This window comes from Ictalurus furcatus, chromosome 15 (assembly GCF_023375685.1).
Source record: "Ictalurus furcatus strain D&B chromosome 15, Billie_1.0, whole genome shotgun sequence".
Taxonomy (NCBI): domain Eukaryota; kingdom Metazoa; phylum Chordata; class Actinopteri; order Siluriformes; family Ictaluridae; genus Ictalurus; species Ictalurus furcatus.
In genome coordinates, this window is record NC_071269.1 from 19412604 (window position 1) to 19426951 (window position 14348).

A 14348-nucleotide genomic window follows, 5' to 3' on the forward strand; every position below is an offset into this window, starting at 1 on the left:
CTGTCTTTGTTTTCAGACTTGCTCTAGACAGGTGATTAACTGTGTACAATAATAAAACTGGTGACTCAGCATTGCCTCCTTGCTCAACCCCAATCAATTATCAATCATCTGTCAATAAATCCTGCATCATTGGTAGCCCTGCTTCCTCCTGGCAGCAGTCCATTTGGCACTGACTTTTTGTTCTCCTCCAGGGCAACCGTTCATATCCAAGTGAACGACATGAATGAGTACTCACCCGTATTCAAGGAGAAGTCGTACAAGGCTACGGTCATCGAGGGCAAAGCGTACGACAGCATCCTGAAGGTGGATGCAGTGGATGCTGACTGTTCCTTCCAGTTCAGTCAGATTTGCAGCTATGAGATCGTCACCCCTGATGTGCCCTTCACCATTGACAAGGACGGTAAGATGAGGGAGGTGCAGCATGCGCTTGGCCAAAAAAAAAAACACAGCTTATTTTTAGAGCACAGAATTGCCTGAAATGCTTTATTATTTCTTTTGCTGAAGGTGAACCTTGACTAATTTATGTCAACAGCTCTTAGACGATTTTCACGATTTTGTTTTTTTTTTGGTTTGTTTTTTGACACAGGCAACATCAAGAACACTGAGAAGCTGAACTACAGTAAGGAGCGTGCGTACAAGTTGACAGTGACCGCTTTCGACTGTGGGAAGAACCGAGCCTCAGAGGACGTCCTCGTCAAAATCAACGTCAAACCAACCTGCAAACCAAGCTGGCAGGGTATTAAAGTCCTCCGTGTCTTATACATAGAATATACTGAGCCTTATTTCAAACTGCTTACTCTAGACTGATTGGCAATTCCTAAGAATTAATTAGGGTTTGTGGCTTTGTGCTGCTTTAGGAGTGACAGTCTGCTTAATTAGTGTGGAGTGTTTGCTGCATAACACAATGGTTGGACTCTGTATTGTAGAGGGCACGCTGTCACATAGGATTCTCACTACTCATAATGAATACCTTCATCAATCCATCATGAATAAGCAAGGCTTTACAGTATATTCCAAAGAACTTAACATATCTTGTATGTGTCTTATTCCTAAGGCTTTAATAAGAGAATTGAGTACGAGCCTGGCACAGGAAGTCTAGCGCTGTTCCCTAGCATTCGTCTGGAGACCTGCGAGGAACCGATCACCTCCATCCAGGCCAGCATCGAGCTGGAGACCAACCACATCGGCAAGGGCTGTGACCGAGACACGTACTCTGAGAAATCCCTGCACCGTCTGTGTGGTGAGTCACAGCAATTTGTTAATGCTTTGTGAGTCATACCGTTTTATTTATTCTGTGTTTAGACTGCTACAATATAAATAGACATGGTATATTTAAGGTGCACTTATGCTTTCACCTCACTGCTAGCATGTCAGTCAACTCTGAATCTTTCCAGTCAATAATTTCAAGATCTTCAAGGCTGCAATCTAACTGACTCACAGCACAAAGACAAAATGAAGTTTTTTAAACAGGACTTTATTTAAATAGGCATTAAATAATATGCCATTGTGTTGAAATTAGGTTATTGCTATAGACTTCTGCTAGTAAATTGTATGTCATTTAGTGCAGCCTACTTTTAAATGAATTCTTAAATGTGACCTTTACCTATCAACAGATGCTATTTAAGGCAACCCAGTGTAAAAGATTATTTGCCAACATATTCCATTTTTAGAAACATGAGCCTATCTAAAACACACCTGTGGAGTTATTCAGTAATATATGTGAGATTATATTTCTAGAAACAACTCAACGTGCCCACAACCAAAAGTACAAAGCTCTGTACACTATTTTGTGTTTGTTTAAACTAGAGCTGCAAGAACTAATCAATAAATTTCAATAGTAAAACAAACGTAGTTATCCAACAGTTTTATGAACACACTGGTACACTGCATCACTTCAGTAACACATGCTTGATGGAAAAGGTGGAGCATGTTACAACAGAGAAAACCTCCTTTAAAGTATGGGAAGCTATTCGAGTCAGTTGGATTGTAGTAGTTAAACAGTTTTTTCGACACAGTAGCACTAATAAACGCAGCATTGTTTAAGTTTGTTAGCGTGCACAATATATATTTTTAGCATATTGTGCGTCAACCATGCACACCTCTACTAAGTGGCCACCCTTTCGATTCACAGACGATCCTAAAAAAGGGTCGATTTACTGATTCCAGGCATTGAAAACACTGAAAACATGGAGCTTTGGAGTTGCTTAAATTTGCAGTTGCCGAAAATTATTCGCCTCGCAAATTTGTAAAATTAATTTTACGATTTTATATTTGTAAATAAATATTTTTGGTATTTTATGTATTTTTAAATATTCCATATAACTTACCAACTTTAATAGAATAGATTAATCGATTATCAAAATGATCAGTTGTTGCAGATCTATTTTAAACACAATGAGATGATTGTGAAACAATAAGCATGTTTGTTTTTTCTTATGGAAAAAGTAGTCTAGTTTAGGGTTTAGGCATTGTGATATTATGCTCGGCGGGTCAATATGTTGGTCTGCAGTTTTATAGGTCTAGAAACACATCCCTTATGCGTGTTCCTGCCTTTATAATGCAGAACTTGCCTTTGTAATGAACTGTGCTGTGTAGTTGATTTCAGTGATATGTTGTGCTCTGTGGGTAATCTCTATGTTCTGGCTATATTCAGGTGCCAGTTCCGGCACCGTGGAGCTGCTGCCCTCTCCCAGCAGCGCCACCAACTGGACCGCAGGCCTGCCCACTGACAATGGCCATGACAGCGATCAGGTCTTTGAGTTCAATGGCACTCAGGCTGTGAAGGTTCCTGAAGGTATGGTGAGCACAAGCCTGAAGGAACCCTTCACCATCTCAGTGTGGATGAGGCACGGACCCGGTAGCCGGGAGAAAGAAACCATCCTCTGCAACTCTGATAAGACGGGTAATGTACAGTTCTGATGAGACTGGTGTTTGTCCTGTGTATACTTTAGCACTGATGTGTATTGTATGGCCTTAGATAATGTTTTGAGACTTAAGCTGCCTGTTTCACCCCTGTAATTTACATAAGTTCATTATGTGACACACAACGTCACTAACAGCACTAACCCACAATTTGACAGCAAAAGGTTTAAAGGGTTCCACTACAAGGTGATCATTAAAGCCTTGTCCCGTGTTTGAGAAAATCTAGACAATGTTATCATCTGGCACGGGGCTTGTGTCCTTGTATACTGGAAGCAGCTGTACCGTGACCCAAGGGAAAACGGGACATTTGACTGGAGTGGTGAATGCCATTCCATCCTGTTGGCACAGAGCATTAGTTCACAAATAAGCCAGAAATATTCATTCAGTACCAAATGACACAGGAGTTAGTTGGTTATAAGGATGGTGTTAATATCGTGATTGGCTAAAGATAAAACCCAAAAAGTGTGATTATAAATATGTGCTTACAAATGTGTATATAATTGCTATAGACATGAGCATGTTGTCTGTGCTGCTGTCTTCCACAGAGATGAACAGACACCACTACTCCCTGTATGTGCACAACTGCCGTCTAGTGCTGCTCCTGCGCCAGGACCCCAGCGAGGCAGAGAACTACAAACCAGCAGAGTTCCACTGGAAACTCGACCAAGTAAGTCAACAAAAATGCTTTCGGTAACTGTTCACTTTTGCTTACATGCCTTTGTGTTGTTTATGTACATGTATATAGTCCTACAGGTTAATAATAAACGGGATTCTTTGTTCAGAATGTAAATCTACAGTATGTGCCACATGGCCTGTCAATTTTCAAGGATGAGGAAAAAATATTTAAATGGCAGCGGATTTATACATCTGATACTAGAGAACTTAGGAATGTGAGAGAAAATGTCAAGAGAATTGCCAAATGTGAAATGTATTAGGATACTGACTTTTACACAAAGTATTTTAAGATTAATGAGCTGTGAAGTGTTTGGAAAATCTGAACATTATTTGTAGGCAGGATCTTGTGAATTTACATAAATAGGAGCTTGCCGTTTTTAAATCTACGCAGAAACTTTTCCAGAAGTGAATGTTTTACCTAGGAATGATTCCGATCCTAGGAAAGAGAGCAATTGATAGAATCTTAAGAGGGATCGAAAAACTCCAAAGTATCAGAGAATCTTGTAACAGTCCGTAGGACGTTGACGTATTTCATTTGACAAGATTTTGTTCAAAATGTTCTGACTTGGCACATAACAGTGTGAAAGCGAGAAGGAACAATAATAAATGAAAAGATTTGTTAACTTGTGCTATATTATGTTATGTATATACAATTATATTCTATTTTTTAAACATTTTGTGTTTTTATGATGTTCTGATCTGCTGTTTGCTCTCAGGTCTGTGATAAAGAATGGCACCACTATGTGCTTAACATCGAGTTCCCTGCCGTGTCTCTGTTTGTTGATGGAGCTTCCTTCGAGCCTTTCCTGGTCACAGAGGATTACCCTCTCCACGCCTCCAAGATTGAAACTCAGCTCACTATTGGTGCCTGCTGGCAAGGTACAATCACTGGTATCATGATGTTTTGTTTTGTTTTTCTACTGTCGAAATAATTGCACCTCTCTAGAGGTGAAACTCTTCCATTTTTATTGTTGTGCTGTTGAGTTGAGATAGTTGGTGGATGCAGATTGCGTCCATAAACTAGCTCACTAATATGCTTCTTGCTTGCCAAGTAGATGCAGTTTCTGAAATAAAATGTCAAAAATATGATCAGTCATGGACTCCATGGAGTCAAATGTAGTCAAAATGCATGATCTTGTAAAAAAAACCCTATTGATCCTTTCCTAACTAAAGTGAGGCCTCGTCTTTCCCCACTCTTCTTGTCTTACCTCCACAGACTTCTCAGGACATGACAATGACACAGAGACAGGCTCAGAGCCTTTGACAGGTTGCCAAAAATCTTTCCCTAATCGCACGAATATGAGAGTTTGTTCATGAATTAACACCTCATACATGCAATCCTTGCACAGCTAAAAAAAATAGCTTGACTTGAGCTGTGTGAGAATTGGATGCACACACAGCTTCTGTTTGCATAACATTTCCAGCATGAGGCGATCCTGACCAGATGTTTTGGCACACATCCTGTCTGCTCTTATCTACTGTTCATTTTCTTTCTTTCTTTCTTTCTTTCTTTCTTTCATTCTTTCTTTCTTTCTTTCTTTCTCTTTATCTACCAGCCAAGCATTTTAATTTTCCTGCAGATCAGGAGATGTGTTGAAAAAATATACACAGCAGATACAGCTTGCATGTCGAGTGTTTTGTATTTCTCATACCTACAGTGTTGCGCAGCATTGCCTGCTGTGTATTGCAGCGTTGTTTGTGCCAGCAGCACTTCTGCAGGTCTTAACTCCTGATATCTTGCTGAGTGGCCCTAATGTTACAGAGCTGTGTTGGAATATTTCAGCATATCAAATTACAGAGCACAGCTCCTGCCTCAGCTCACAATCTCCTTCAAATGCACCTGTAATGGATGCAAGGTCATGAGCAACAAACGCATCACGTATAAGAGGACGGAAAGATAACGTGTACATGTGATTCAGCTTAGGAAAATCTGCTTCCTCTGGCACACACTAGCTATGCATGTCCAGAATAGTTTGTCATTTTGAAAGTTATTTTTATGTTTTATTTCACCCATTTTCATGTTCATTTCCATTCATTTTTCATTAAATTATCTCCATGATTCACAGTAATTACTCAACATGTGAAGGCAGAGCTGCATGAGGCTACAGGCCTGTATTCGTCTATTCATCTCTCTGTGTGGACCGGCAGAGCAGAGTGGCCATACTAACTTGCATGAATCATTTTTGTTGTTTATATGAAAATGCAGAGCATGCTTGAGTTCCTGGATATTAAAAGGAAAAGACGACATGTTTTTTCACCATCTCGTTAGTTTATTCATTCACTCCATCTTGCCCCGGTTTATCCAGGTGGCAGCGCTCACATGGCCCAGTACTTCCGGGGCAATTTAGCTGGCCTCATGATCCGCACTGGGAAGCTGGAGAATAAGAAGGTGATCGACTGCCTGTACACATGTAAGGAGGGTCTGGACGTGCAGCTCCCAGAGGAAGTGGCTTCTGCTGTGAAGGTGTGAGCTTTATACATGTCTGTTATCGATGTAGCGCAGCGGTAAAAATAGCTAAAGGACCTGACAAGAATAAGATTCTGGGTTCATTTAACATCACAAGCTAAATGCCAGAGAGTTGTTTTTTTTTCCAGGTGAATAGTTATGAGATAAATGAATAAATGTCAGTGAAATTAGATTTATTTGAAGGATTGGCTGTGGTGATTCAGTGAGTCTGACTCCTTACTTATTTGCAGGTGGACTTTAACCCCAATCAGTCATCTCTATCTCTGGAGGGAGATGATATCGAGAGCTTTGAGAAGGTCATGCAGCACATCTCCTACCTGAACTCCAGGCAGTTCCCCACACCAGGAATACGCCACCTGCGTCTCACCACCACCGTCAAGTCAGTATTCAGCATCTCTTCCTCTTTTAACTCAGTGATTTTTGTTTTAAATAAATAAGTAAAAAAATGGGCAAAAATAATTTTTATTATATTTGAATTTTTAGTCTAAATAGCGTTTTATAACTTGATTTACTTCATAAGTTGACATTTTTCTTTCATTTCTTTTTTTCATGATTTGACCCTTAGGGTATAGTAAAGTACATCATGTCTGTATTTAGTGCAAGATCACGTTAATATTTTCCTTTGCTTCGGTGTGCTGTTCTGCTCAGGTGCTTTAACGAGGAGACGTGCATCTCGGTGCCTGATGCAGAAGGCTATGTGATGGTCCTTCAGCCAGAGGAGCCAAAGATCAGCCTGAGTGGAATCGACCACTTTGCACGCGGAGCAGCTGAGTTTGAGAGCACCGAGGGTGTGACGCTGTTCCCCGAACTACGTGTTGTCAGCACTATCACACGTGAGGTGGAGGCCGAGGCCGAAGGAGAGGACGAGCCCACGGGTACGTTACCACAGCCACGGAAAAAAAAGAGAGACAGAAACAGACTGAGAGATTGAAAGCGTGAGAGTCATTTAAAGGCTTTAGGGGTTTTTAGGAGAGAGGAATGGCAGAGTGAAAGCTGTGCCATCTGCCAGATCTATGCTGATGGGTAGTGAGCATACATTAAGGAATATGTGCTAGAGGACAAGTCAAATTAAAGTAATGTTTTCAAAAGATTTCTAATGAACTCTAAGAGGGAAAAACCACTGACTGTGATGTTCTGGAAATAATTGATGTCTCTCTGTGGGACTTAAAGATGAATGATAGAAAAATAGCAGCAGAAGTCTAAAAGTATTTTTGTTGGCATGCATGTTTTTACATTTGTTAATAGTATTCCTTATTATCTCGGCTAGTATCAATTAGGAAAAGTGTACTAGATTACGTTTAACTAAATTTGACATAACGTTGTAAACGAGAGGGAAATCATAATGGATCTGTATCAATATGAAAATGTTTTTGGCAGTGCAAGAGTCTGTGGTTTCTGAGGAGATCATGCATAACCTGGACACGTGTGAAGTGACTGTAGTTGGAGAAGATCTGGATGGAAACCACGAGAGTCTGGAGGTGGATTTGGCCCAGGTTCAGCAGAGAGGCCTGGAGATTAGCTCCTCCAACATGGGCATGGTCATCACTGGTGTGTTTTTCTCTAAAAAAAAAAAAAAGTATATTCCTTCTAAAAAAAAAAAAAAAACTAAATCGAATACAGATTGACAAGTGTTGACGAAAGGAAACTGATTGTAATAATGGTCACGATATGAATTATTCTTCATAAGTTGGAATTTCTGCATGTTAAATCTAGTTTTCCAGCTGATGATTTGTTCTTGTCTGGGTTCAGGTGTAAACACCATGGCCAACTACGAGCAGGTCCTGCACCTCATTCGTTACAGGAACTGGCACACGGAGGCTTTGTTTGATAGGAAGTTCAAGCTGGTCTGCTCAGAACTCAATGGCCGGTACATCAGCAATGACTTCAAGGTCGAGGTAAGGTTATCCAAACACACTCTTCACTGTACTGCCTTTTCAGGCTGTTTGGATTATGAACAAAGAATCATATTCATACAATGTGTTTTCACCAGAATGTCCATGTCCTACAATTATGTCTGCAAATAAGCACTAGCTCCAGCTGAATTGGAATATAATGGTCTGTATAATACTGTCTGTGTGTGTGTTTTCTCTCAGGTCAGTGTGATTCACACAGCTAACCCAGTTGAGCATGCTAATAACGCCATGTATCAGCCTCAGTTTATCAACCAAGTCAAGCACGCCTCTGTGGACCTGTCTGGACACAACCTGGCCAACACACATCAAGCTTCAGGTATGGCTTAATCATCCCTGCGTCCTGCTCTCCTCCAATCCCTCCATCTGTTCACCATTTCTCTTCCATGCAGGCATCCAGAATGTTAACAGACTTCTCCATTACTCACAATGTGGGTCATAGATTATTTTACTAATCTCTTATTACAGTTAATCCAAGACTCAAAAGAATAATCTTCTCATTTTCTTTTGAAAATTTTGTGGTTTTTTTTGTTGGTTTTTTTTGCTGTGAGCTTTTATATATCTTAAGCGCAATTGGCAATCCGTGGCACATATGGAAAGGATTGTCTTTGCTTTCTTGTCATGGTGCACTTTGACAGATTATGCATCATGGATGGCTGTTTGTAACTCTAAAGTGGAAATTCATTATCCACTGTCCTCAATAGGCACAGATCACTGAAAGTTGTGAAGTGAAATGTGTCTAAACACGTCTTCCTGTGCTCTGTCTCGTTCTGTCTTGGCTTACAGTTGTCCCCAGTGCTGCCACGATCGTCATCGTGGTGTGTGTAAGCTTCCTGGTGTTTATGATTATTCTGGGCGTATTCAGGATCCGTGCTGCTCATCAGCGCACCATGAGAGACCAGGAGAACGGCAAAGAGAACGAGATGGACTGGGACGACTCTGCCCTCACCATCACAGTCAACCCTATGGAGGTATAGGTGACAGTAGATGCAACCGATTTAACCTTTGTGACTTCAGTAGATAATACTGTCTTTAATAGGTTGTTAAACATGTAACTGAATAGACAACAGTCTATGGGGGCAGTGGTGGCTTGACGGTTAAGGCTCTGGGTTACTAATCGGAAGGTCTGGGGTTCAAGCTGCCAAGCTGCCACTGTTGAGCCCTTGAGCAAGGCCCTTAACCCTCTCTGCTTCAGGGGCGCTGTATCATGACTGACCCTGTGCAAAGAAAAGAATTTCACTGTACTGTAATGTATATGTGATCAATAAAGACTCATCATTATCAATTGTAGCCAGCTAACAGCCATGCAAAAATATGTGCTTGAATGAATACAGCAAATGATTAAACTTATAAAAACAAAACTGATTATTAATACTAATGAACCCCTTTTATGGACATTTCTGGCTATGAGAGCTGAAGCATCAGCTGTCACTACTTTTACATTTCCAGCTAATTAGCCAGAACAGCATGAAGCCTGAATGTTTTTCTCTTTCATGCCAGGCTGTTGTTATGGAAACATGCAGTATTCTTGCAGCAGCAACAGTTTGTGGCAACACTTACAAAAGCAAAAATATAATTCAAATGACAGGGTGGAAAAACGGTATTGAATACACCAAGCAGATTTGCACTAGTTAGTGTTGATTGTTACTGCAGCTTTCAGCACAATTCTTGTGCATCCTACAGCAAGAGTTCTTAAATGAATCCATTAAAAAATAAAGTGCTCATGCATTATGCATCATGTTAAAAAAAAAAATCTTATCGGTCCAAAGAGCCCACCTTATCATTCTCTTCTTTCTCTTCTTGTCCTGAGAAGACTTATGAGGATCAGCACAGCAGCGAAGAGGAGGAGGATGAGGAAGAGGAGAGTGAAGACGGCGAGGAGGAAGACGACATCACCAGCGCAGAGTCCGAGAGCAGCGAGGACGAGGAAGGGGCGGAGCCCGAGGACCAGCAGGGCACCAGCCGACAGCAGCAGCTGGAATGGGACGACTCCACTCTGACCTACTGACGCTGCCGAGCACGTACACCACTCTGATAACACATACAAACACACATACATACACACACACACACACACACACACACTCCACCCACCCACCCATTCACTCACTGTCTCACATCTCCATCAGTGGGGACTCCCAATTTTCCTTGCCAGATTCCCCACCTACGGAGCCATGAGTAAAAACAAAAAAGTCCTTGAAGCAAAATCCATATATATAATTATATATATAATATAATATATTATATATATATATAATACATAATACATACACACCTATAAATACATATATATCTAGTGTCTGTGGTGACGGATGTTGCGGAATCAGCTTAAGTTCCACTGGCCAAGGTTTCCCTGGTGTCAGCTTAGTGGTGATGTTCAGTGTAGTATAATTATCACATAATAGCTGAATGCTAGATATGTTTTTAATTTATTTCTTTAATATTATTATTTTATTTTTTTTGTGGGATACCTGGCCTAGATTACATTTTTTATTAGCTCTGTAACGATATATAGCCTTGCACAATTTTCCTTGTTTTTACATGTTATGTCATTAAAACCGAGAATGATTTTATGTATATTGCACACAAATTTTGGAATTAGTTTGCTACAGAACTTTAAAGAGAAGTTTTGCCTCTTTGCTTTTGATAATATTTCTTGCTCTTCTTGGTCCATGTTTCTTTCTCCTCTTTATAGTGCATGAAAATTTGCAAAGTCATGCGTGTAGAAGAACCTTGCTTTTTGATATTTTGTAAATATAATGAAACCATGGTGTCCAGTATCTAAAGTGTTGCAGTACCTGCTGTAGAATACTTTTTTTGTGTGTGTGTGTGTGTGTGTGTTACAGAGGCTCTAGCATGTTTCGGAAAATTTGGCAAAGCTCTTCAATCGTGCTTGTGCACTTTAGAGAGAGCAACCCATGTCAGAGGCTGAGGTTTCTGTGGCAAAGTGTGGCTTATTTTGTTTTGTCGTTTGGAGGTTGGTGGTTTTTTTTTTTTAATTATTATTATTTTTATTTAACAGAGTGGGCAAGCATGAAATTGGCTAATCTAGGCTTGCACAGGTGCAAATGCTCCAACTTGAGGCATTGTTGTTTTTAATTTCTGTGAAGTCCACTATTGGACAGAGGTTTATACTTTGGACCCTCTGAATAATCACGTTCAGGTGATGATTATACATTTGTTTTAATGGTACTGTATGTTGTACAGTTTAGACATTCTGCATTGAAGCCATCTTGGGAGTAGTTGTGGTACTTTTTCCTGTAACATCTACTCTTGTTATAACCCCTTCTGATCAAGCCAGTCTGATGTAACTTGGACAAACTGAGCCTCTGGAATCTGGTGATGGTTTAAGCTTCATGACATCTGTGCAGTGCCACGATGGATGAAAATACTCCAATCCTCTGATACTCCAGTCGATTGCATAAATGTTTTTTTGGGGATATTTATTCTTTGGTGTATAATTCTGCTCGATTTACTCCGTGTGATTCACTGGCTGCTCGGTCATTCCAGTCTCAGAAAATATTTTATTGGAATATCCAGTTACATGAATGCTTGAAGAATTACGTTTTGAGATAATCGTCGACGGGTATGCGGTACACCGTTAAGACTTCTTGTACATGGAGGTGTGTTCTGGCAAACGCTATACTCCAGGCAATGGTTTTAAGACCTTTACAGGCTCGTCTGCAGGTCATTCGTCCATGTTATTTTTGCTTAACGCAGTAGTCTGTTGCCTTCCAGCATCTGTGTAAAGGGTCAGGCTCTGTGGCTTCAGCTAGAAGGCTTTGGAAAGCAATGTTAAATATTTGCGCTAAGGAGAATGTTAACGTGTAGAGAGAATGGATTCGGGCGAAGTGTTTGTTACTTTATATAGATTGTAGTTTTCTTGATTCTTGCATGGACGTTTTCTGTTTACTGCTGAAATCCAAAAGTTTTTCTTATGATTCTGTTGTTACTACTGCTGTTAAGATTTGTCCAGTTTAGTTTCTGTTTTTATGGCTGGCTGGTAAGGACAGTTCGAAATCTTCCAGAGTGCTTAGGAGTGTCCGATAATCTTCCCTTAATTGGAAATTTGCTAACTGGTTCCCCTCAGAAAAAGCTCAGACTTGAGCTGCAGTCCACGATTTATTTAGTGGAGTTGGGAGTGTCTTTCACCCATCACTGCACATTAACATAACTAACACAGCCCTCGTCCACACCGTTCTAACTGCTGGTCATGTTCTTCTTTTGTAATTACATAACATTAGGATTGTACAGATATAGCAAAGTGATTTTTGTTGTAATCGGGGTCAACGGCTAGTTTTTATCAGTTACGATTGTTTTAATTGTCCTGCATAGGTGTCCTGTGTTCATGTCGATGTGTAGAGAACGTAGATCCATATTGTATCATGAATAAATATCGTACTAAGTCACGTTTGAGGAAATCCACCTCTAAAGAGATGTAAATAATTGAAATTCTTTAGGCAGTGTATGTGGATAAATTAACAATGTGTGAATAGTGAAAGCTCATTTTGAAGTTTATTGCCTGATTTCCTAACCCAAGACACAGGGCAGCACGAAAATCACAAGAACCGGTAAAATATCCTTTTCACAGATTTCTCGCACAAACTTTGTCAGGATCAGTCAGAATATTTTTCTTTTATATGATCTTTTATATTTAGTACAACCACTTATCTCTGTTTATTTGTTTAGTCACTGGATGAAAGCAGACCATTCCATGATTGAATTAATGGAAATGATAGGGAAATGGCTGTTAGGGTCAATCTTTTCAGTAATCATTAATCTACAGGTAGGACAGAACAATGTGATTCTTCTGAGCAGGTTTGTCATTTTTTGCTCATCAATAAATTTACATTTACATTCTGTTCCATGTACCTAAGCATCCACATCCAGCCTATAAAAAACGAAAGGAGTGTGAGAGTATGAGTGTTGATCTCATGTACTGATCTCAGTGTCAGATAGTAATATGACACCTATAGGCTTACTACTGAATCACACCTTGCAAATGACATTGTCTATTATTAGATTCCTTTTTTTTTTTTTCTTTTAAATGGAAGGTGAGGAAAGTTGAGAAATGTTGGATGCTGCCCTCATGCTCATTCACTTTTCTACATTCAGTGGTAAATTTTGGTGAAGTTGGTGCTTGCTCATGAACAAAATAAAGGATGATGAGATGGAATTAAGTTTCAGGCTCCTTGTTCTTTTGTCCTTATGTTCATTTTATTTATTTTTTGTAACATTTATAGATTCTGTGTGATTACGCAGAGTTGTTTTGGGATTAGCTATAAAATATTCAACAGGGTCAGAAGAAAACACTATAATCACATCTTCCGTGACAGAAACTCACCTATATATAAAAATAAAAAAAAAAAGTCGTAAAAAATCTTCAGAATGAGCTGATTGACTTGAAGGTGGATGACTGTATTGTAGTCGACTGTATACACGCTATATGGCCAAATGTATGTGAACACCTGACCGTCACACCCATATGTGAGCCTTCCCCAAACTGTTGCAACAATGTTGGAAGCACACGACTGTTTAGAATATCTTTGTATGCTGTAACATTAAGATTTCACTTTATTCTGGCTTTTATAGCAGCAAGGGAGGGACTATCCATATATCTATAGATGTATAGATATGAACTTTACATATAGATGGACATAGATAAAATAGTATAGATAGTAGCCTAGGGATCATGGCCATATTGAGCCACATTCTGGCATTATTGAAGATATGTTGAGGAGACGTGACGCTTGAAGAATTTTCTCACCTTTTACTATCATGTAGTCAGCTGCTTTGTCTGGCGAGAGCACATAGTAAGCCTCTTGGGCTTCCCTAGAGAGTAGCGGGGCGAGGCTGTGGGCCCATTTCTCTTCGTCCCAGGCTCCGTGGAGGGCGATCCATTCAAAAGCCTCCAAATAGGCTTCAATGTTATCCTCCTTGGTTAGCCGGGGCAGGAGGCGTTGGGCATCTCGGCAAGGGTCGAGGAGGGGGGTGGTGGTGGCGGTGGCAGTTATGAGGTGGGATAGGAGCAACTGGGTTTTGATCTGTAGACTGAGCCAACTGTTGGGTCACTGCTTGTTGCTGGATATTTGTTTCCAGCAGATGCTGCAGCATGGGATCCATTGTGGTCTGGGGGGGTGGGTCGGGTCTGTGCGCATGCTTACATTCTCCATCACTGTAGCAACTCTAGGCTGCAGTGGGCTGAGCACAGACACACAGGAGGCAAATTTGGTGGAAAATAGTGCTCATTTATTTAAGTAAAGTGTCTTGTAGTGGGGAAAAGCGGAGTGGAGTGAGGTGCTCTGGTGCCTCTTGTTCAGTGCTGGGATCCAGGTATCACAACTGAGCTGCATTGTGGAGTGACCCAGGAGGTG

The 14348-nt window shown here is 40.4% G+C and overlaps 1 protein-coding gene across 4 annotated transcripts in view; it reads left to right on the plus strand.

Annotated features, from left to right (window-relative positions):
• Positions 1-10038, plus strand: part of clstn1 (calsyntenin 1) — a 38405-nt gene extending 28367 nt beyond the window's left edge. For 2 of the 4 annotated variants that reach the window (XM_053642947.1, XM_053642948.1), the window contains 15 exons: positions 192-400; positions 587-736; positions 1055-1240; positions 2654-2902; positions 3468-3589; positions 4314-4476; positions 4814-4864; positions 5904-6061; positions 6295-6443; positions 6713-6939; positions 7442-7612; positions 7814-7959; positions 8158-8293; positions 8761-8945; positions 9788-10038. In XM_053642947.1, coding sequence (XP_053498922.1) covers positions 192-400; positions 587-736; positions 1055-1240; positions 2654-2902; positions 3468-3589; positions 4314-4476; positions 4814-4864; positions 5904-6061; positions 6295-6443; positions 6713-6939; positions 7442-7612; positions 7814-7959; positions 8158-8293; positions 8761-8945; positions 9788-9982 — 2497 coding nt within the window. In that variant the 3' untranslated portion in view covers positions 9983-10038. The remainder of the gene's footprint in view (positions 1-191; positions 401-586; positions 737-1054; positions 1241-2653; positions 2903-3467; positions 3590-4313; positions 4477-4813; positions 4865-5903; positions 6062-6294; positions 6444-6712; positions 6940-7441; positions 7613-7813; positions 7960-8157; positions 8294-8760; positions 8946-9787) is intronic. The other 2 variants (XM_053642949.1, XM_053642950.1) reach the window with 1 other exon arrangement.
• Positions 10039-14348: the final 4310 nt, after the last annotated feature.